The sequence below is a fragment of the Protopterus annectens genome, chromosome 2.part1 (genome assembly GCF_019279795.1).
Source record: "Protopterus annectens isolate FY-2018-M chromosome 2.part1, PAN1.0, whole genome shotgun sequence".
In the NCBI taxonomy this organism is placed as follows: Eukaryota; Metazoa; Chordata; order Ceratodontiformes; family Protopteridae; genus Protopterus; species Protopterus annectens.
The window spans coordinates 1,022,700,951-1,022,725,087 of record NC_056729.1 but is presented as its reverse complement, the minus strand read 5'-3'; the positions used below and the strand labels follow the sequence as shown (position 1 = coordinate 1,022,725,087).

Below are 24,137 nucleotides of genomic sequence, written 5' to 3'. Positions count from 1 at the left end.
TATTGTAACATTTGTTAATGTCTGTTATGTACTTCACAGATAAAGATTCTAGTTGTCTACTGATGTACTATGTTCTTCATCTGTAAATATGTTGTAAGTAATTGCTATGTAAATTGTTAATCGCTATGTAATCCAATGTAACTACTGTCTGTTTATTTTAACTGTGGAGCTTTTCTCCCCGGGCCTCCGCTGAAAATGGACCTACGTACAGTCGGACACTCCCGGTCAACAAATATAAATAAATAAATAAAACCCTATCACCCACAGAGTCAACTGAAGGGTATACAAGTGGGGATTGATGAGAGTTCCTTTGTCTTGTGTGAGATGGTTGACCCTGTGAGGTAAAACTTGTGATTACCCTTGGCTAACTGCAGGAGAAGAGGGAACCAATGTTGTCTTGGTCAAAAGGGAGTCGCCTGCAAGATTTTTAGGTTGTCTTGCTGAATTTTGAACAGGACTTCCAGAATGAGTGGAAGGGGAGGGAGTGTATACAGAAACATCCCCTTCCAAGAGAATGAGAGGGCACCCACATTCCAAACCAGAGGATGTGGAACTCTGGCACAAAATTGTGGAAGTTGTCTGTTCTTGGTGGAGGCAAAAAGATCTACTTGAGGTATAACCCACTGGTGGGCAAAGTCCAGAAACAGATCCCTTTGAAGCATCCATTCATGGGACTGTGTTAGGGACCTGCTCAAGGTGTCTGCCACACAATTTTTGCTGGATGGAATGTACACATACTGGATTGCCAGTTTCCAAGCCTGGAGTGCCAGGTTGCATAGTAGGTAGGCTTTACCCCCCCCCCCCCCACACACACACACACACATTTTCACATACCACAGGACAGTCATATTGTCTGTGAACAGCTTTAAAGGTCCTGGGAGGAAGACAGGATGAAAGGTCTGAATGCCTAGCAGCAGCATCCTCACCTCCATTACACTGATGTGTTTCCTTTGTTGAGAGGGGGACCACACCACTTGTGCTTTCAAGTTTCCAAAAGCTGCGCCCCAGCCCATATCTGAGGTGTCTGTGAACAGCTCTTGGACTGGTGGCAGAGGATGCAAAGGGAGTCTTGGGTTGAGTGACACTTGTTCGATCCACCACTGGAGTTCCTTCTTTAGATACGGGATGAGAGGAACTGGAAAACCCAGAAGATGCAAATGCTGCATCCAATCTGACTTTAGGAACCACTGGAGTTTTCTCATGTGAAGTTTGGCCAGAGGTAACACTGGAATGATGGATGCCATGAAGCCCAAAGCCCTGAGGAACTCTCTGGCTGAAATGTGGTGCAAAGGTGGCTTTGGAAATGGGAGATGAGGTCTTGTGTCTTCTGTGGAGGAAGAGAGACCCTGGTGACGTCTGTCTATATCCTGAACCCCAGGAAGATGTGATTCTGAAATAGGGTGAGAAAGGATTTTTTGTGGTTTATGGTGAATCCCAGACTTAGTGGAAGAGAAATGGCAAAGTGAAAGTTTTGATCCAAGATCTTTGGGAGGTTTCTAGAAAAGAGGAGAATCATCCAGATAATGGAAAAGTGGATGCCCTGAAGCCTGCAGTAGGAAATCACAGGAGCTAGACACTTTGTAAATACCCTTAGTGCAGTAGACAGTCCAAAGGGCAAGGCAGATAATTGAAGATGTAAGGAACCCACAGAAAATTTAAAAACTTTCTGCAATTGGGGTGGATGGGAATGTGTAGGTATAAATCTCTGATATCCAGGGAAGTCAAAATTGCTTGTAGTAGAATGAGGTCTACACAAAGTCTGAAGAGTTAACATACAGAAGGTAGGTATCTTCTAAAGACATGCTTCTGGTGCATTTCTCCCCGGGCCTCTACTGAAAACAGGATATGTGGAACTTGGTCTGACTTTCCCGGTCAACAAATGTTAAATAAAAAAAAAAAAAAATCTTCAGGAAGGTGTTGCGGTGAGAAAGGTCCAGAATGGATCTCCAAGGACCATCCTTTCTGGGGACTAAGTACATTCCGGAGTAGAAACCTCTTCCTGTCTCCGCAGGTCTAGCAGTACCTCTGGAAACGAAGCCAGTTGTTCTCTTGGTGGTTGGGGGATACCTCTGAAGGAAGGCAGGGAGTCCCAAACCAGAAAGCATAATTTCTGAATGACAGAGAACCCAGGTGTCTAGAGTTATGCTTTCCCAGACTAGCAGAGACACAGAGAGGCACTAGCAAAGAGGAATGTGGGTGAGGTGGTTTGGGCAGTCAGAAGGAACCTAGTTTGTCAGAAAAGGGCTATTTTGACCCAGAGTTGCAGGTGAAGTCCTGGGCTGCTGAAAGGGTACATACAAAAGCAGCTTTTGCTGGATAATTTTGTTGAAATTTAGGCACTGGGGAAACAAAAATATGTTTTAGTTCCTGCAATTCCTTAACCTTTTCATGCAGGGACTTAAATAATTAGCAGCTGCAGGACCAAACAATGCAGAGTTGTCCATCCAAAAGTTTATATTTTATGTCCTCTGGTAATGGCTGGAGCTTATCCAAGAGACTCTCCTTAAAACAGAGCCAGAAGCAGCTGCCCTGGCAGAAGCCTATGCAGAATCATAACTGCATTTGATGGAGTGGCGGGCTAATTGAGAGGAGGCTCCAAGCAAGGACATAGCGAAAATGTTATTCTCTGAATCAGGCAAATCAGAAATTACCTGAGATAGCTGAGACAGAAGCTCTAGGACAAATCTGATCATGCGAGTTTGATAATTAATGGCCCTAAATGCCAAGGTGGTAGACTTGTACAATTTCTTGCCCAGCCTTTCCAGGATCCTGCTGTCCTTATCTCAGTGAAGGAGCAAGGTTGAAGGCAGTAACCTGGAAGGAGAGAGGTCGAAGGTAGTAAGCTGGATGGTTTGATTGAAGCCACAGAAATAACCAATGGATCTGCTGAAGTACAGTCTGAATAGGAACTTACAGTCCTCAGGTATCATGTAAATTTGGTCAGGCTTCTTAATTGCACGAGGCTGGGAATCTGGGGTCTGGGAGATGGATGCAAAGGCATCTAGAAATGTAGAAAACAAGGAGAAATAGCTGAAGGACTAGGGGATTCCACCTGCAGACGATTGTAGCATCTCTTTTTCACTTCAGATACCCAAGGGCTATCCCATTTAAAATGATCCCTCATTTTTACTAGAGTCTCTCCTTAAGAGAGTTCATCCATGTGTGAGTCAGCCCCATTGGAGTCCTCCTCTGGGGAGATGTAATCTAACAAGGAGAGGATCTGAGAGGAATAGCCCAGAGATTCATCTTCTGAGGATGCCTCTTCCTCTGAGGAAACCTCTTCCCTAACCCATTTATGTGGGGAAGCAGTGTAGGGGGAGCAAGGACTGAAACACCTGAAGGGGGCCTAAGGGCCTCAAAAAGGCCTTGAGTGAATTGCAGCCAATCACTTTGGGGTTCTTTAGGGGGGACAAGTGTTAAGTCTTCTGCTTCTTCTTCTGATGCAGATCTGCCATATGTAGTGTAAGAGGCTTGGATGTAGGCCTAGATTCAATAATGTCAGAGTGAATTTACTCCCACACAAGAATCTGAGGTATCACTTTATGGCCTTTGGTGATCATGAGCCTAGGTTGCCCTGTAAATCCCAGACGGATGCCTACTCAGCCTCTGAGGACGTGCCTGTGGTCGGATCCAAAGCGGCTTTAACATTGGGCTCAGCCTGTGAACCAGAACCAGGAACTGTACGTATCTCTGGGCTCTCATCCTCCTCAGGAGAGACTTCCATGGTAAGAGACACAGGAGAAGATTCCGGCCTCAGCTTTTTGGCCTTCTGCTTTATAAACGACTCGGCCTCCAGCCCAGAGGATCCCTCCATTGAGCTTTTAGCTAGCAACTTTAAGTGTAGATTTTCCAAGTAAATGGCTAAGGAGGAAGTCTATTCCTTAGAGTCTTGGGCACAAAGGCCTGACAAATGGGACAAGATTTGTGGCCGTGGGTAGGCCCTAGGCAGAACAAACACTGGAGATGGCTACCTTTATGTGGAATTTGACTTCCACACTGGCATTTGCCTTTTTTGGATGACATGAACTCTACCACAAAACACTAGAAAAAGAAACAAGATTTCCCCAGTGGGGCATTTATCTGAGAAAACTGGTGGAACACAAATAATGGCTCGGCAAGCAGACCAGCGTTCAAGGTAGCATTGGCACTGGCTGCACAGAAGTTCTGAGGTTAGTGCGTGCATACGCCACTTTTATGGACAAAGTACAACAGCAGTCGACGTGTGACATAACATGCACTTTACAGTAGTGAAAGGCTTTTGTATACTGGCTGATGTTGGGTCGCCTATAGCGGAGTACTCCCTCATGTAAAGAATACTGCAACAGATGGATAGAAGGACATCTGAAAGATATAAGAAGAACACAATATGATGTGGTAAATTCCCCACAGCATTTCTTCAAGCTATGCTACTCAACAGCTCTTGTATTTAATTCACAGTTGTGGCACAACTGCGGACTACTACCTGATTTGACCTGTACTTAATCCTTTATTACTGCATTTTTCCACAAATAGTGTTACTGGGACTCACTGTTATCTTGTCAGTATCTCAGTACAGTACACAAAAACAGCAGGTGCCAATAGCACATACTAAACTAGTTTTCATTTCTATGGTTCCTTACGTTCGCATCACCTCTCTCACACAGAGTTTCTTGGAATGTTAAAATAATTCTATATGCACTCTACACAAAATAATCTTAAAATACTTACCACATGTTGAACAGCTATATGGTCGATCTCCAGTGTGTCTGATTCGATGCTTCACTAACTTTCGCTGCATATTGAAAGATTTTCCACATTCGTCACAAGTATATACTTGATCAGTTGTGTGAGTCTTTTTATGTTCCTTTAGATTACTGAAGTTGCTAAATCCTGCAGAGAAAACATCAAAGAACTATATGACCATGACACCAGAAAATGTGTAAAATGGACTATACGGATTGTGAATCAAGAATGAGTAAAGTAAATTAAAGTTAAAATTTAAAAGACATTTAAGCTAACAGTACTTCTGAATGCAACACATTGAGGTGCAAGAAAAAAGTATTACCTGCGAGAAAATTTTCAAAAGTCATTCTAACTATGTGCAAGTTATGGGTCTACTTGCAATGTCAGAGACCATGGAATAGACTAAATCTGCTGGTAAGTTGTCCAAAGGGTAGTGGGTAGGGGAGGGGATGAATGTACATACACTGCTTTCCTTTCTTGGATGTGTGGGGAAGAATTATATTTACACAGCACAAACAAGCTATTCAAAGAAATAGGTTGATAGCAGAAACGTTAGGGCAGCAAAGCTTTTATATTTCTCAACCTAATGCATTATTTGGCAACTATAATTAATCACCAGCTTACTTTTCCACATGACTTACAAGAGTAGCTTTACTTCTAATGTACGCAATCCTGAAATGCATCACAAGTTTCGATGTCACCATTTACTCAAGAAGGCTATTCTATGCATTCAGCATTCACATTATAAAAACTACTTCCTCAAATGGTAATAAGCCATGCACCTCCTGTCATAAAATGTCTTTTTGTTATCACATATGTTTTAAAAAATATGTTACTTTGTAATATGTTGATTTCCCCGAGATACTTTAACATTCCTGACATGCCCACTTATTCTGTAGTTCAAACATATACAGAATGTGTATGTGGATACCAGCTGGACTTGCGACTTGAGGAAAAAATAGTTGTGTAAAATCTTCCCATAGCCATAGATGTCCTTCTCTTCTATGTTGTAGCATACTTTACATATGGGTTGTATTCCGCCCATCGACCAGACATCCGACCTGTAAACAAAAGCTTATAGCCACTGCCAGTATGTGGGATGTCGCATGTAGGTACTGACAACATCAGCCATAAAAGAGACGGCCGCACGTACCATTCTCAGAATAAGTTAGCCCCATGAGAAACAAGAACCCTAAGGCCAAAAGAGGAGTCGTCCTAGGAAGAAACAAGTTGTAGGGGGGAAGGCAGGTAGGACAGAATACTGCAACATAGAAGAGAAGAACATCTATGGTTATGGTAAGATTTTATACAACTATCCTATGTCCCTCCATTTAATGTTATAGTATTCTTTACATATGGGAGAGTGCAAAAGCTCTGAAGGGAGATGGAGGGAGTTCAGGAAGAAAGCGAAGAAACATTTTCTACAAATCCATGCAGGATTGCTGACCAAGTAGCAGCTTCCAAAATGGAATGAGCATCTACACCTCTAAAGAAAGCCCCATGACGAGGCAAAAAATCTGGTGAAATGGGCCCTGACAGAAGGGAGAGATTTCCTATGAAAATCATAGCAAAACACAATACATTTAGAAATCCAATTAAAAATAGTTTGTTTGGAAACAGGTCAACCCAAAGCCCTGGGATGAAAGGACACAGAGTTGATCTGACTTCCTAGTAGAGTTTGTTTTGTCCAGGTAAAATCTGAGTTGCCTATGCACATCTAAGGAATGTAAAATCTTTTCATCAGGGGATTATGGTGAAGGAAAAAAGGTGGCCAATTGAATGGACTGATTAAGAGAGAACTCATTCACCACTTTAGGCATGAAAGATGGATTTGTTCTCAAAGACAGTCTATCCTTGTGGAAAACCAAGAAAGGGGGAGAAGCCATCAACGCCTGAATCTCAAAGACTCTTCTAGTAGAAGTCAAGGCTACCAGAAACACTGTTTTCCAAGTGCAAAACATTAGACAAGCAGAAGCCGTTGGCTCAAAGGGAGCCTGGGTAAGGTTCTCTAAGACATAATTGAGATCCTAAGGAGGAGGCACTGGTTTCCTGTGAGATTTCATATGTAGGATGCCTTTAAGGAAAAGTTTAACTTCCAGTCTGGAAGCTAATGGAGGTGTCAATGGCAAACAAGAAGACAGAGTGGAGCAATGGACTTTCACTGAGGAATAAGACAGGCCACTGTTAAGCAATTCACACAGGTAAGAAAGTACTACTGGAATGTCTGCAGAAAGCAAGTCTTGATTTCTTTTATGGCACCAGACAGAAAATCTCTTCCATTTGGAAATGTAAAATTTCCAAGTATTGGGTTTCCTGGCCTCCTGCAAAACCCTAAGCACGTCCTGTGAGAAAACGTGAGAAAAAGGATCAGAAGTAGATCACCCACAAGGTCAGCTGTAGAGTTGACAGATGTGGATGGATCAAGGATCTCTTGTCCCATGTAATTAGGTCCAACTGGTGAGGCAACTTGTGGTGATAGCCCTTGGCTAACTGCAGAAGAAGAGGGAACCAGTGCTGTCTTGGCCAAAAGAGGGTCACCAGCAAGATTTTTGGATTGTCCTGCTGAATTTTCAGCAATATTTTTGAATGAGGGTGAAGGGGGGAATGCATAAATAAACATCCCCCTTCCATGAGAAAGAGAAGGCGTCCACCTTCCAAGCCTGAGGGTGAGGGACCCTGGTACAAAAAACAGGAAGTTGTCTGTTCCCAAGGGAGGCAAACAGGTCCATATCTGGAGTGCCCCATGGGTGAACTAGATCCAGAGACGCATCCCTGTGGAGCATCCACTCATGGGATTATGTCATGAGTCTGCTTAATGTGAATGCCACTGAGTTCTGAGCTGAGGGGAGGTACACAGCATTGCAGTGCTATCTTGTACTGGATAGCCAATTCCCATGCCTTGAGGGCTAGCTGTCAAAGAAGGTAAGATTTGGTCCCCCCTTGCGTGTTTATGTACCAGAGGATAGTGGTGTTGCCTGTTAGAATCTTGAGAGGTCCTGGTAAGAAAGGAGGGTGAAAAGTTTGCAAGGCCAGAAGCAGAGCCCTCATCTCCTGGTTGTTGATGTGCTCCCTCTGTTGAGAGGGGGACCAAAGACCCTGAACCTTCCTGGAAGCAAAGGTTACTCCCCAGTCTAAGTCCGAGGCATCTTTAAAGAGCTGCTGAGAAGGAGGAGGCCTGGATTCAGAGAGAACTGCTGGATCCACCAAAGGAGTTCTGTTTTCAGGCAAGGGAGAAGAGGAACCAAGACATCCAAAGGATGAGCATGCTGAGACCAAGTTGTCTTCAGAAACCACCAAAACCTTATGTGTAGCTTTGCAAAAGGCAACATGGGAATCGTGGAAGCCATGAATCCAAGCAGTCTCACAAATTCCCTGGCTGAGATGGAAGCAGGAGGCAAAAGGGCTTCCATGTAGCCTGTAAGATAGAAAACCTTGTCTTTAGGGAGGTAAACTATCATCAAATCTGTTCTGAACCTGCACCCTAAGAAAATGAGGTTCTGAGTAGGGTAAGACTGATTTTTTTTTAATTTATTGTAAACCCTAGGCTCTGAAGAAAAGGGACGGCTTGTCCGAGGTTTAGTTTTAATTGATCCGAACTGCTGGCTAGAAAGAGAAGGTTGTCTAAATAGGGGTAAATCTGAATCCCTTGGACCCTTAGGAAGGCAATGGCTGGAGCCAGGCACTTTGTGAACACCCTTAGAGCAGTGGAAAGGCCAAAAGGCAAGGCAGACAACTGAACGTGCAAAGAACTCACCGAGAAAAGTAAGAATTTCCTGAACTGAGGGTGAATTGAGATATGCAAGTAAGCATCCTTGAGATCCAGAGAGGCCAAGTAGGAGTGAGGAGGAACCAGGGGAAAGAGAGTTTGCAGAGACAGCATCCGAAAAGAAGGCACTTTCAGGAAGGTGCTTAAGTGGGAAAGATCTAGGATAGGCCTCCAAGGACCTCCTTTCTTGGGACAAGAAACAAACTGGAGTAAAACCCCTTTCCTTTCTGGAGGAACAGTCTGAATACTGCCTTGGTCAAAGAGTTGAGCTAGAAATTCACAGAACAGATGAAGCTGCCAGGAAGGGAGTTGAGGTATCCTCTGGAAGGGTGGATGAGTCTTCCAAGTCATAAAGTAAGATGACAGAAAGAACCCAGGAGTCATGAATGATCGCTATCCAGGCTGAAAGGGAGCAAGAAAGGTGAAGAGATAGAGGTGTATGACTTGGAAGAAGGGCTTGGTTGTCACAGAGAGCTGGGTCTGGCCAGAAAAGGCTGTTGAGAAGGAGGAGCAGGAGCAACACATTTTGACTGAGGAGGTCTCATGGAAGATTTCTTAGACACAGGTACAGAAGAACCAGTAGAGGAGGAATGAGCAGGTCTTCTGACAAAGTAAGTCTGAGCAGGAAAATCCCTATGGAATTTTGGGACTGGTGAAACAAGCAAGTGTTTTAAGTCTTGGAGTTCTTTTACTTTTTCCTGCAGAGATTTATAAAGTTCTGCAGCAGCTGAACCAAAAAGGGCAGCATCAGGTAATGACTGAAGCCTCAACCACGAATGCCTTCCAAGAACAGATGCAGAAGCCACATCCCTAGAGGATGCCTCCACTGCATCATAGCTGCACCTAATTGAATGTCTAGCTACCTGAGAAGATGTAGACAAAACAGAGAGAACCTGAAATTTAGCCGCTGACTCAGGTAATTGGGACAAAGCATGTGATGCCTGAGAAAGCAAAGCCAGAGAGTACCTGGACATGTGTGCCTGGTAATTAATGGCTCTAATAGCTAAGGTGGATGAGGTATATACCTTCTTACCCAGCCTTTCCAATATCTTGCTTTCCTTATCAGAGGGAAGCAGCTTAACAGAAGAGACAAGTGAGAGGATTTGTCAGAGACAATGGAGACCACAGCTGGGTCAGCTGAGGAATAAAGAAACTTATAGTCATTAGGGACCTTATAAAATCTCTCAGGTCTGTGGGGGCAGGGGGCTTAGGAGTCAGGGGTTTTAGAAGATGATGCAAAGGCAGCCAGGAAAGCAGAAAGAACTGTCGGAACTGCAGACAGTGCAGAGACTTCCATTTGAAGTTGATCACAGTAATGTTTGTGTTCTTCAGAGATCTGGGGGGAAATCTCATTGAAAAAAATTCCCTCATCTTATTAACAGTTTCCCCGAAAGAAAGCTCTTCTATAGGGGAATCTTCCCATTAGACTACTCCTCCGGAGAAGCATATTCCAGAGGAGAAGGAATCTGGATGGAATATGCCAGGGAGTCGTCACCAGAACAGGAATCTTCAGAGTCAGATTCAATGACCTGAGACACCGAAGCCTGCACAGAGGAAAAACCCTGAGACCCAGAAGCCAGTACTGCAGAAGAATTAAAAGTAGGAATAGGGAGGGAAGATGAAGAAGATGAAGGCCTGAACGCCATCAAGACCTTAATAATGCCTTAATAATACCCTGCAAAAATCCATCCCAGTCCGACTGAGGGGTAGAGGAGATGTTCGGGTGTTTCTTTTTTGTTTCTTTTTAACATGCTTCGTCACTAGAGGAGTGTGCCCGGACATAGGCCTAACATCCTGTTGATCCCTAGAAGGAGGGGCAAAAGTGGTCACCAGAGTCCTCCATTATAACAAGCTGTGGTTCCCCCAAGTCACCCGAACTGGACAGCTGCATAGCTTTGGACATGCAAGGATCCACAACCTTGATGGCTTCCTCAGAGCTACCCGTCAAAGATGTGGATCTGACCTGCAAATGTACTACTGGGTCTTCACCAACCTCAAGGGGATCTTCGGAGGAGGCAGGCACAGCCGAAGAGGATTCAGGCCTTAACTTACTCAACTTCCTCTTCAAAACTTGGCTCAGCTGAAGGACTCCCCGAACCCTCCGTCATGTCCTTAGCGAGACATTTGAGCCTTTGATTCTCAAAGTAAAGATTTAAGGATGAAAGACAGCTATGCAAGGTCTTAGGCACAAACGCCTGGCAAATAGAACAGGAATGGTGATCGTGACTAGGCCCCAAACAAAACTGACAAAGCTTGTGACTATCTTTATGTAGAATCTGCCTTCCACACCTACACTTGCCCTTCCTGGATGACAAGAAAAACAGCAAATGGCAGAAGCAATGAAATAAATCCTTAACTGAAGCTGTAAGCGAAACAAACAAAATCCAACTGCAGACCGTACAGAAGAGTCAACCTTTCTGAATGCAGTCGGAAAAGTTCTGAGGATGGTACGTGCAGAAGTTCTTTTTATGGCTGATGTTGTCAGTACCTACGTGCGATATCCCATATACTGGCAGTGGCTATAAGCTTTTGCATACAGGCCGGACGTCAGGTCAATGAGCAGAATACAACCCATGTGTAAAGAATACTGCAACACTGAATAGAAGGACATCATTTATTACTACACCATTTTTGCTCTTGTACATTCCTTGCTATCAAAGTCATTTTGGCTCTGAAACAATACTTTTGTGTTAAATTTTCTAACTGCAAACTGGTGCTGTTATACATAGTATCACTTTTGCTAAGCTGCTCACATTTAGCCAAAACTACTTTGTCATCCGTATCTAGTCATTACCTTACTCTATCACATATTTTTGCTAGCCTATCTTAGAAAACAAAACAAAAAAAACTCATCAGCGGCATTAATGTCCAACTTAGCCCCTTCCATTAACAATAGTCTTAATTCTTACCCAGTTTTAACACTACCATTTTAGGCTCTTATCTTCAATTACCATATTTCTTCCTGGTTAATCCCTACCTATAACAATTTCCGCACCTCCTGCAACACCGTTTGGTAGCAGTATAAAGTTAACTGTACTTGTACCAGTCCCTGCACTTAGCAAGACCTGATTTAACAAAATCTACCAGCACCTATAACAATGGAATTGCTAGATGACCCTAGCTCTCACCTGACCAGTCATTTGACACTAGGCATTGAGAAGGAGTGTAGAAATGCCTCAAGTTTACCTACTACTCTTAGATTCTTCCAAAACTGTCTATGGGAAAAGCATATCTGATGTTATCAATTTTCATTCATTCCTCAACCACTGGGTTCATATCTGAACCTTGGATCACACTCGGCCATTACTATAGCTCATGGCTAAATTAAACTCTCGAGCTCCTCCCTACCCATAATGCATCAGCCCCTAACATACCTCAGATCTTGTTTGCCACTTTTTTGCGTATAGATGTGGTCAACTTGGTTCTTGAGTGAATTTAGAGAGAAATGCTATTGCAATATTTTTTTCTCCCTTTTTATTCCTTCCTCTTAATACCATTGGTGTATTCCTTCATACCATCGTTGCTATCCCTTTTTTCCCTTTTTCATTCCTCCTTATGCTTTTCAAAAAACTTACTTTTTTCTTGCTATCTTTGCTGCTTCTATCATGTCTGAAAAAGGATTTAAAAAGTGCAGGAAATGTGGTCATAAGCTACGTTGTTCTGATATTCATGTTCTCTCCATCTATTGTTTAGGTCCAGGACATCTTAATGTGGAATGTAGTGTTTGCAAGAATGGGGTGGTTGTTCCTACCAAAATCTTTCTCCAGAGGAATCAAGTGTTTCTGGAGGCATTTGGATCTGGCCCATCTACCTCCTGGGTAACTCCGCCTGCTGATGGGTTCACTGACTTTATTACTCAGTGGGCATGGAAGGAACCAGATATGGTTAAACTTATCCCCAAGTGATCAAATCAAATTCTGGTACCTCTGTCAGGAAGGGAATACTGGAACAAGGGAATACCACTGGATGCCATGGTAGTGCCGATGGCCACGAAGAAGGAACTTATGGAACAAAGTTCCATTGTCCATCCTCCTAATAGAGACTCCAAAGATTTGAATAGATTTGGGAATCGTGTCTATGCTTCAGTGACCTTTGCTCTTGGGTCACTGAACTATTTGGTACATTTCACTAGGTTGCAAAGCGATTTGATAAAGGAATGTACAGTTGTGTACACTTACCATAAATGTAGATGTTCACGTCTATTCACTGTTGCAGTCATCACACTTGGGTTATCTGCCTGCAGGTAGCCCTCAGTCAGCCCGAATACCAGAGACTTAGTTATTTCTGCATCGGATGCTGTCACTCCAAGGCTGACATCACATTGTCAGGGGTATAAAAACAGGCAGCCGATGCCATTACATCAGTTTTTCTTGCCCCAAATGTCAGAAGCCCCCCAAATAGGGAGCTAGGTTATGATGGGGAAAAACACCACCAGTAAAAAGTAAATACCAACACCCCTGAAGGGGTTAGTAATAGCCATAGATAGGTGATAGAGTGAGACAAACAGGGGGCTGGAGGGAGGGAAACCAGGACTGCAACAGTGAATACACTCGAACATCTACATTTATGGTAAGTGTACACAACTGTACTATGTTCTTCGTGTTTCACTGTTGCAGTCATCACACCTGGGTGGATTCCCAAAGCTGAAGAAGGGTGGAGGCAGTCAAGAAGAGTTAGGGCTGGCTAGTGTGCCTTGCAGGATTGCTGTAGCAAATCCTGCCCTGGATTTGGAAAAGATAGGCAGGTGGTAATGCTTGGTGAAGGTGTGTACAGAACTCCAGGTAGCAACCTCCAGGATATCCCTGGTAGGGACTCCCCTGAGAAATACTGTAGAGGTAGATGTTGCCCTAGTGGAATGTGTTCTGACCCCCTGAGGGGTTGGTTTTCCATGGAGCTTGTAGCAGAAATGGATGCAGTGTATTATCCATCTGGAAATGGTTTGTTTTGATATGGCCTTGCCCTCTGCCCCTGTTGCAAAGCTGACTAGTAACTGGTCAGATTTTCTGCAGGGCTTAGTCCTATCAAGGTAAAATCTGAGCTGTCTGTGCACTTTTTGAGGATTAGCGAAGAAGGTTGGCAATTGGATGGATTGACTGACAGCCACACTGGACACCACTTTGGGCATAAAGGAAGAGTTAGTCCTGAGAGAAACCCTGTCAGCATGGGAAATAATGAAGGGTTCCACAGCCATGAGTGCTTGTAGCTCAGACACTCTTCAAGCTGAAGTGATGGCTAGAAGCAAGGCTGTTTTCCAAGAGAGGAATTTTAACTCTGCTGATGCAAAGGGGGGAAGCTTGAGCTTTTCCAGTACAAAGTTAAGGTCCCAAGCAGGGGTGGGTGCTCTCCTTGGTGGCCTTAAGTTGTTTGCCCCTCTCAGGAACTGTTTGATAACAGGGTGCGAGAAGAGAGGTGGCTCAGTGTTGTAATGAGCAGAAATGGCTGACGCATATATCTTAATGGATGAGAAGGACAGGCCTTTGTGGAGTAGATCTGCTAGGTAATCCAGGATAAGAGGCAGAGAGGGCAGAGTTGTGTCCTCTCCTTTAGAATGAATCCATGAGCAGAACCTTTTCTACTTATCAGCATAGGATTTTCTTGTACTGGGTCTTCTGGCTTCGAGAATGATGTCCAGCACCGGTTTGCTTAAAGTTGCTGGGGGAGAATTCAAGTAATAAGCCAGGCTGCAAGATTTAGAGTTTGCAGTTGTGGATGCAGAATCTGTCCCTCCTGCTGAGAGAGGAGGGTTGGATTCTGGTGTAGGCACCGATGTCAGGCTGCGCAGGAGTGGGTACCAGTGCTGGTGTGGCCTGTCCAGGGCAATCAAAATTGTCCTTTGTCTGTCCTGCTTTATCTTGAGTAATACTCTTGAAAGGAGGGGCGGGGGGGAAGGCATAGATTGATTTACCCACTGAAAAGATAGGGCATCCACTTTCCAGGCCCTGCTATGAGGATTCCTGGTGCAGAATTTGCTGAGCTGGTGGTTGTAGGGGGAGGCAAAGAGATCCACCTCTGGGGTCCCACATTTCTGAATCAGAAGGCTGAAGGTACTGTGCTCCAATTGCCACTCATGTGGGTCTAGGAGATTTCTGCTGAAGTCGTCTGTCAGTAAGTTTTGTTTGCCTGGCAGGAACTGAGCTTGCAGATGGACTTGAATGTCCAAGGCCGTGTTCCACAGGGCCATGGCTAGCCTGCAGAGTGGGTAAGAATGGATCCCTCCTGCTTGTTGATGTACCACATAACTGTGGTGTTGTCTGTTTTTATCAGCAGTTGTCCTGGAAAGATCAGGGATCTGAAAGCTGTCAGGGCATTCTGTACAGCTAGCATCTCTTTTTGGTTGATGTGCAGATGAATTTGACTTGGGTTCCAGTGGCCCTGAATACATTTTCCGTCCATGTGTGCCCCCCAGACATAATCTGATGCGTCTGTGGTTAGGGTCTGGGCGGCTTGAGGTTGAGTAAATGGCAGTCCCTTGTTGTGGTTGCATGCGTCTGCCCACAAGAGAAACTCTGTCCTTAGACAGGGTATGATAGGAAAAAGAAGTTATGTACTCACCATAACGTTCCATCTGAGTAGTTATACTTCATTTTCTGCAACCTGTGGGTATTCGATCCATATCGGATCCGAGCCGGCAACATTTTTACAAACATCTGCTCCAAGCTCCTCCCCTTACCCATAATCCCTCACATCTCCTACCTTCCCTCAGATCAAGTTTGCCACTATCCAAACGATCAGCAACTCAATAACAGCACTAACCTAGAACAGGCTCGGGGGAAGGAGGGCGGGATGGTTGTAGAAAATGAAGTACAACTACTCAGATGCAACGTTATGGTGAGTACATAACTTCTTTATCTGAAGTAGTTAACTTCTTTTATCTGCAACCTGTGGGACAGAGTCCCCAGCTACCAAAACTCCTGGGAGGCCCTCATAGAAGGATATTGCTGAGCACCACAGAGCCAAAGGATGCTCACCCTCTAGAGATCAAATCCAACTTAGAATGAGAAATAAATATATGTGACCTTGCCCAGGTCGCTGCTGCACAGATATCATCCAGTGAAACCCTGGACAAAAAAGCCGCAGAAGTTGCCAAAGATCTGGTAGAAAGAGCTTTAACAGGACCAGGAGGGGATAGACCTTTATCCTTATAGACATGCAGTATACATTGTGTAATCCATCTACCTAAGGAGACCTTGGAAATGGCTTTGCCCAAAAAGGGTCTAGAAAATAACAGGAATAACTGGTCAGACCTACAAAACGGTTTAAGTCCTATGTAAATGGAAGCAAAGCTGTCTATGAACATCTAGCAAATGCAGCTTATATTCATCCTTGTTCTGAAAATTTGGGAAGACAACAGGCAGATTAACCATCTGGTTAATATTTGATTCAGAGGCAACTTTCGGTAAGAAAGAAGGGTTCGTGCGGAGCGAAACCCTGTCTTTATGAAAGATCAAGTAAGGGGGCATGGCAGACAAAGTTTGGATCTCAGAAACCCTTCTGGCCGAAGTAAAGGCCACTAGGAAACTGTCTTCCAGGACAAGAATTTCAAATCTACTGATGCTGCTGGTTCAAATGGGGGAGCAACCAACGCCTGTAGAACTAGGGTAAGGTCCCAAGGAGGGACTGAATCCTTAACCGGGGGGCGTAAAAGAAAAGTGCCTTTCAGGAAGGCTTTACACACTCTCAAAGAGGCCAGAGCATTCATAGTTTCGCCGATATGAAAATTAGAGATGGTTGCCAGTTGTACTTTTACCGTAGAGAAACTAGCCCCTTGTTGGAAAATATCGGACAAAAACTCCAACACTGCAGGAACCGGGGCTGTAAAGGGATCTAGGTTCCTCTGAGAAGCCCAAATAGAGAAGCGTTTACATTTGCTGTGATAAACCTTCCTAGTGGAAGCTTTGTGGGATGCCACCAAAATAGTCTTTACTGAAGACGACAGACCGGGAGTCCTAGCAAACAGGGGAACTGGAGCAACCAAGCCGTCAGCTTGAGGCTGTCCAGATCGGGTGGACAGATGCCCGAGGGATGAGAGATGAGATCTGGGCAGGGATCCAGAATCCAAGGAGGAGTTAGAACATGAGACCAGAGGAAGGGGGACCACACCTGACAAGGCCAGAACACGGCAATGAGGATCACTTTGCACCCCAGTCGGCAAGCTTTCTGAAGAAACGTTGGAATGAGAGGTAACGGGGGATAAGCATACAGTAACCCGGGAGGCCAAGCATGGATGAGGGCGTCTCTGGGGGAGTCCCCTGGTGAGGGGATCAGAGCGAAGAACTCGCTGCAGTTCGCGTTGGTAGGAGATGTCAAGAAATCACAGCAAGGCTGACCCCACACAAGGAAGATCTCCTCCGCTATTGACTGTTTCAGAGACCACTCGTATGGCATTAGAATAGCCCGACTCAGTCTGTCCGCTAAAATGTTGGGAGCGTCCCGGGATGTGTGTTACAATCAAAAACCGACTGGTGGAGATCGCCCACTCCCACACTCTCATGACTTCATGACAGAGAGGGTAAGAACTGGTTTCTCCTTGTTTGTTGATGTACCAGACAACAGACATGTTGTCTGACTGAACTGCAATTGTCCCCGGGGGAAGAACAGCATGAAAGGCTTGCAACGCTAAAAGCAATGCCGTCATCTCCAGAACATTGATATGCAATCTGGTCTCGGTCTGGGACCACGTGCCTTGGACCATCCTCCCAAAATAGTGCCCTCCCACCCGAGCTGGGAGGCGTCTGTGGTCACTGTGGCTTGGGCTGTGGGTGTTATGAAGGATGACCTGCCAAGATTTCCGGCGATTGGAGCCACCAGAAAAGAGACGTCTTGCAGACTCTGCTGATTCGTACTGGATAGTCCATGGGGAGGTCTAACCAAGACCACTAAACTGCCAGGGTCTACTGAAGTACCCGCATATGAAGGCGTGCACAGGGAAGGATTGATATTGCTGCGGCCATGGAGGCTGCGGCTCACTTCTTTTGCCCTCTCTGATTCCTAGAAAAGGATCTTTGAGGCATAGAGAAGCGGACTCCGATGGCACTGTCTTCCCCTCCTTCTCACTTTGGACCAGGGTGTCACGTACCGTCTTCCCGAACAGGAAGGAACCATCAAAGGGAGCTTTTGTGAATGATGTCTTGAAGGGGTCCGCGAATTGACATAGTCTGAGCCAGGCGTGTCGCCTCATAGCTATGCCGGTCCCAGCCGCCCTAGCCGCTCCTTCTATGGCACGGGAAAGAAGACACATGGACGTGTTCGAAACAGACTTTTGAGTCGACATTTTTGCCGAGAACAGCCGCTTGTCCTCTGGCGACAAAGACTCTGGGGGCAACAGCGAATTCCGTAACTAGGTCTCGCTGAAGTCATATGACGTGTGCCAAATAATTCAGTGCTCATATGGAAAACTTCGCTGAAGAAAAGACTAGCTTCCCAAATCGATCTTCTGCCCGAGACTCCTTCTCCGGAGGGTGGACCGAAGAACTTTCCTGTGCCAGTTCTCTCTTGGTGGCAGCTGCAACCACCATAGCATCCACCGGGGAACCCTTGTACCAGGCCTGCCTGTCTGTGGGAGGAGAGAGGATCCCGTTTGGGTATTGGCTCTATGGTGTCATGCTCCTTCCATGCCTGCGTGGTAATGAGATCCACTAAGGGATCGGCAGGAGGGGACACTCAGGATGTAGATGGGCCCATGCCAAAGGCCTCCAGGAATATTGACTCATCGGTAGAGGGCTTTGGGGCTGACCAACCTCCCCTCTGGCGGAGGATTTCCATGATGTCTCCAAAGGAGACATCCTTGGGAGGTGATCTGGGGGAACCCTCACCTTCATGCAAGTTAGTAGCTTCTGTGAGGGACTCGGGGGAGTCCATGTGCCTCCTCTTACATGAGTGCTTACGAGGACCCTGTTCAGTGGGACTCTCTGAAGAGGGCTCTTAAGTAACGGGGGGTTCCACAACGGGATCCACCTGGGGGTCCTCTAGCATGGGCTGTCCCTGGGACAGGCTGATGGGAGTCATGACCAAATCCACGGAAGCCTGGGTGGAGTTCAAGGCGATGGGCTGGGGTCTCAATCCTTGGGACAGAACCCTTCTCCACCATGATGAAGGCCGAAGGAGAGCGCACCTCCTTAGAAACCAACAAAGAGGAAGCTCTCCCTGGCTCCGCCGTGAGGATTGGAGCCGAGGCCAAGGTAGCTGGGGTTCCGAAGGAATGGCTCAGATCCGACAAAGTCGGAGCCGAAGACACCTCTGTTCCCTTGGATCCAACTCCCTGTTCTCGGCCCCGAGAGTTGCTCGGATCCGAACATGTCTGATCTGAGGAACTCAAGGTGATCGCTGGCATCGAGGTTGGAGGAACCATTGGTGCCGAACCCCCAGCTTCGAAGATCCTCGCATCTATAAACTCCGAAACCGCAGGTTGGCTCGGGAAAGGAGAGATTGGATGGAAAAAGGCATGGAGGTCCCCTTTCTGGCCGGAGAGGGGCCTGGCAAGACTACCATTTGGATTTGGGTCCGAATGAACCTCCGCATCATCCTGTCCATGTCAAGCTCCAAAAGACTCAGAGTCGATAGCGAGGACGTGACCGACTCAGATCTGTGTGGTCTATGCGACGACCTCAAAGAAGGCCTCTGGTCCGAGGGCTCAGTCAGCTCCGGGGAGAACCTCGGGGAGTGAAGCCGAAGAGAAGTAGTCCTGACAACTTTTGCAGTTGGTTTAGGAAATGGCTCCCGCTCTGGAGACCGCTTGTGGTGCCTTCCCCCTTTTTTGTCCTTGTCTCTCTTATCCTGTTTGTCCTTGCTTTTGGTCCCCATCTCAGAAGGCTTAGAGGGAGGTTGAGTCCCAGCCTGAGGGGGGGGGGGGGGGGTTGATCGGCTACAGGAGCTGAAGTTGAGGTCACAGTGTCCAAGGCAGAAACTGGTAGCAGGCCCTTAGCTACCAGCTTTGCCTTCCTTTCCTTCAATGCCCTAGGGTTGAACACTGCACACACACTACAAGGCAAAGATAGGTGGGGAACACCCAGGCAAAAAACACACAGAGTGTGGCCATCAGCCGGAGAAAGCTTGTGGCCACACACTGTGCATTTTATAAAAGTTGGTTTTGGCTGCTCAGCTATCACCACAAACCACTCAGCCAAAAGAAAACCCAAAACTAACAGACACACACACTAAGGTCGGGTTAGGCCTACACACTACCTTACAAATACTAACTTTTTAAACTACTATTTTTTTTGAACGAAAAACCGATGAACCACGAAGGGGAGGAAAGGGATGAAAATCGACTACACACACACACTAAATATATATGAAAAAACTACCACTTACTACACCCAACCTGGAGCTATAGAGACCACGATGCGTACGCATGAAGCGGCAAATGAGATCTGAGGGAAGGTAGGAGATGTGAGAGATTATGGGTAAGGGAAGGAGCTTGGAGCAGATGCTTGTAAAAATGTTGCCGGCTCGGATCCGATATGGATCCAAATACCCACAGGTTGCAGATAAATGAAGTTAACTACTTCAGACTGACTGTTTCCAGGTCCTGAGAATGTTGGCACCAAAGACTTTTTAAGTGCCATTGGAGTTCCCTCATATGCAGTCTTGCATATGGAATCAGCAGTATACAGGAGGCCATGAATCCTAGGGCTTGCAGTATTTTTCTTGCAGATAGCTGGGTTCTGGTGGCCATTTGTTTGAAGTAGTCTGTCAAGACAGACTTGTTTTTCTGAAGTGAGGAATGCCATCTGGGAAGTTGTGTCCATGCTTGGTCCCAGGAATACAATCTTTTGACTGGGTACCAGGTTTGATTTCTTTCTGTTGATTGTGTACCCCAAGAAGTGAGAAGGTTTTTCACAAATGTCAGGTGCTGCAGCAGCAATTCCTGACTGTCCGCCTGAATCGGGCAGTCGTCCAAGTACAGGTACATTTAGATAGTTCTCTGCCTGCGGTATGCAATGACTGGAGCCAGGCATTTTGTGAATACTCTGTCCGCAGTAGATAAGCCAAAGGGAAGTGCAGAGAAAGTACAGTTGTGTACACTTACCATAAATGTAGATGTTCGAGTGTCTTCACTGTTGCAGTCATGACTGTAGGGTTCTCCCCTGCCAGCAGGCAGTCCTCGGTTGGCCAGAATCCCAAAGTCTGGATCCGGCATCGGCTGTTCAACCATGCTCCCTGACGTCAGAGCGCCAGGAGTACAAAGCTGACAGCCGACGCCATGTTCTCCAGTTTTTCTTGCCCCAGATGTCAGGAGTCCCAAAATGAGTAAGGTCCCATATCCTTTGCAAATACACCTCAGAAGAATGGTGAAAAAAGGAACCACACAAAAGTAAAAATAAGAGGGGACAGGAGGGAGGGAAACCCAGATTGCAACAGTGAAGACACTTGAACATCTACATTTATGGTAAGTGTACACAACTGTACTATGTTCATCGTGTTTCACTGTTGCAGTCATGACTGTAGGGTAGAATCCCAAAGCAGAATGAAAGGGAGGTGGTCATAAAGTATAAGGGGCGGCTAAAAGGCCCTGCAAGACTGCAGAAGCAAAGCCTGCCCTAGACTTAAGAGTAGAGAGGTAGATTGTAGTGCTTTGAAAAAGTATGCACTGAACTCCAAGTTGCAGCTTCCAAAATGTCTTTGGTAGGAACTCCCCTGAGGAAGGCAGCTGAAGTGGCAGCAGCTCCGGTGGAATGAGTCCGTATACTCCCTGGGATTTGCTTTCCATGGTGTGAATAACAAAATCTGATTCCATGAGCAATCCATTTAGAAATGGTCCATTTTGAAATGGCTTTACCTTGGGAACTTGAAGCATAAGAAACAAACAATTGCTCTGATTTTCTGATGTCCTTGGTTCTGTCCAGGTAAAAACGTAGTTGTCTGTGTACATCCAAGGAATGTAAGATCCTTTCCCTTTATTTTGAGGAGTGGGGAAAAAGTTGGCAAGTGGATAGTTTGATTTAAAGCCACTTTGGAAACCACCTTAGGCATGAATGTAGGATTAGTCCTCAAAGACACCCTGTCTTGATGAAAAATAATATAAGGTTCCACAGCCATAAGAGCTTGCAACTCTGAAACTCTCCTGGCAGAGGTCAGAGCTAACAGGATGGCTGTTTTCCAAGATAAAAACTTGATGTCAGAAGAGGCAGCAGGCTCAAAAGGAGGTAAGGTGAGCTTTTCCAAAACATAGTTGAGATCCCAAGCAGGAATGGGAGGAGATCTAGGAGGTCTTAAGTTCTTAGCTCCTCTGAGAAACTGTCTCATGAGCTGGTGGGAAAAGATTGGAGGGTCTGTATTATAATGAGCGGAAATAGCAGAGGCATGTATCTTAATGGAAGAGAAAGAGAGACCCTTATGTAAGAGATCTGTCAGGTAAAGTAAAATCAAAGGAATGTTAGGAAGAAGAGGATCAGAATCCTGAGCCTGCATCCAGGAACAAAATCTTTTCCATTTTCCTGTGTAAGATTTTCTAGTGCTAGGACGTCTGGCTTCTAAAATGACATCCATAACCTGCTTGGGTAGGAGAGAATGAATCAAAGACCCTGGATTAACCAGGCCACCAGGCTGAGAGTTCTGACATGGGAGTGTAGAACCTGACCCTGATGTTGGGACAGAAGGTTCGGAGTCTGTGGTAAAACCCAAGGGGGCTCCAGACATAGGTTTTTCAGAGTAGGGTACCAAAACTGTCGAGGCCAATTTGGGGCCAGCAAGATTATCATCTTGGGCTTGTCCTGTTTGATCTTTAATAATACCTGTGGAAGAAGAGGAAGAGGTGGAAAGGCATATCCCAAGAGGTTTCTCCAACTGAATGATAGTGCATCCACTTTCCAAGCTTGTTCGTGGAAAGTCCTGGTGCAAAAATTCTGTAGTTGATGATTGAGATGGGATGCAAAGAGGTCTATGTGAGGACATCCCCAGACTGCTGTCATCGTCCTGAATATTTCGGTGTCTAGCATCCACTCGTGTGGATCCGAAAGGTTTCTGCTCAGACTGTCTGCCAGGAAGTTTTGCTTCCCTGGTAGAAACTGAGCTTGAAGGTCCAGATTGCAAGCTAGAGCTGTGTTCCATAGATCCATGGCTAGTCTGCAAAGGGGGTAGGAATGAGATCCCCCTTGCTTGTTTATGTACCACATAACTGTGGTGTTGTCTGTCCGTATCAGTAGTTGTCCTGGTTGTAGAAGATTCCTGAAGGCCAATAGAGCTTTCTGAACAGCTAACATTTCCTTTAAATTGATATGCAGGTGCTTCTGATCCTTTGTCCAAAGGCCCTGCAGACAGTTGCCCTGAAAATGGGCTCCCCATGCATAATCTGAGGCGTCCGTGGTTAGTATCTGAGTGGCAGGAGGCAGACAGAAGGGTTTTCCTTTGTTTAGAGTACATGCCTTGGACCACCAAAGGAATTCCTTTTGAAGACAAGGCAGGATGGAGATCAGTATGTCTAAACTGTGGCAATGCTGAGACCATACACTTTTTAGGTACCACTGTATTTTCCTCATGTGTAGTCTTGCATATGGAATGAGAAGGATGCAGGAGGCCATGTAACCCAAAGCCTGCAGGAATCTCCTTGCAGATAGCTGGGTTAAAGTTGCCAAGGTTTTGAAAGCTGAAGCCAGCTGAAACTGTTTTTCGTATGTCAGAAATGCCACCTGGGTTGTTGTGTTTAAAGAAGCACCCAGAAAAATTATCTGTTGTGAGGGTGTCAAATTTGACTTTTTTATGTTTACAGTGAATCCTAGGAACTTGAGAAGATCCTGAACAAACTGTAGATGCTGGAGTAAGACCTCCTTGCTGTCTGCCTGAATAAGACAGTCGTCCAGATAAGGGTAAATTTGAATTCCCTTGAGTCTGCAGTAAGCTACTACTGGAGCCAGGCATTTGGTGAAGACCCTGGGTGCAGTAGACAATCCAAAGGGCAGCGCAGAGAATTGAAAGTGCCTCGATCCGACCTTGAACCTGAGGTATTTTCTGCGTTCCTGCCTGATGGGAATGTGTAAATATGCCTCCTTTAAATCCAAAGTTACCATCCATGCATTTTTGGACAGCATTGGAAGTAGCTGCTGTAGAGTAAGCATCTTGAATTTTGGTATCGCTAGAAAAGTGTTCAAGACTGACAGATCCAGAATGGGTCTCCATGAATTTTGCTTCCTGGGGGCAAGAAAGAGCCTTGAGTAAAAACCTTGTCCCATCTCTGAAAGTGGAACTAGTTCTATGGCTTTCATTGCCAAAAGAGCTTCCACCTGGTTTAAGGCCTCTGTCCATTGATGTTTTGGAAGATCTGGCCATCTGCTTGGCCTTGGTAGGGTATGAAAATGGAATTTGTAACCTCTTGAAACCACATCCAGAACCCACTTGTCTTGGGTTATATGAGTCCAATTTCGGTGAAAAAGAGAAAGTTTTCCTCCGAGAGGGGCTTCCAGGCAAGAAGTTCCTGCAGCCCAACAGAGGGAGTCATTGAGGCTGTTTCCTATGAGTTTGCGACCTGTCCTCTCCTCCCCCAGGGGTGGAAGCAGTCCACTGTCTTGGTCTATAAGAGGCGAGGCCTTCCTCGGGAGCGTCTGTATCTACCCCTCTGAGGCCTGTCTGAATTGGGAAAGGACAATTTTTTGTAGGCCAATTCCTGCTAAATCTGGGTGGCTGTACTTGTAAGAAATCTTTAACTGTTTGCATG

At 45.7% G+C, this 24,137-nt stretch overlaps 1 protein-coding gene across 1 annotated transcript in view; it reads right to left on the bottom strand.

The window, feature by feature from the left end:
• The window catches only part of ZBTB49 (zinc finger and BTB domain containing 49), a 767,990-nt gene that overhangs the window by 102,581 nt on the left and 641,272 nt on the right, over positions 1–24,137 (bottom strand). Inside the window, exon 7 of the mRNA XM_044062602.1 lies at positions 4,708–4,869. Within this exon, the coding sequence (XP_043918537.1) occupies positions 4,708–4,869 (162 nt within the window). The remainder of the gene's footprint in view (positions 1–4,707; positions 4,870–24,137) is intronic.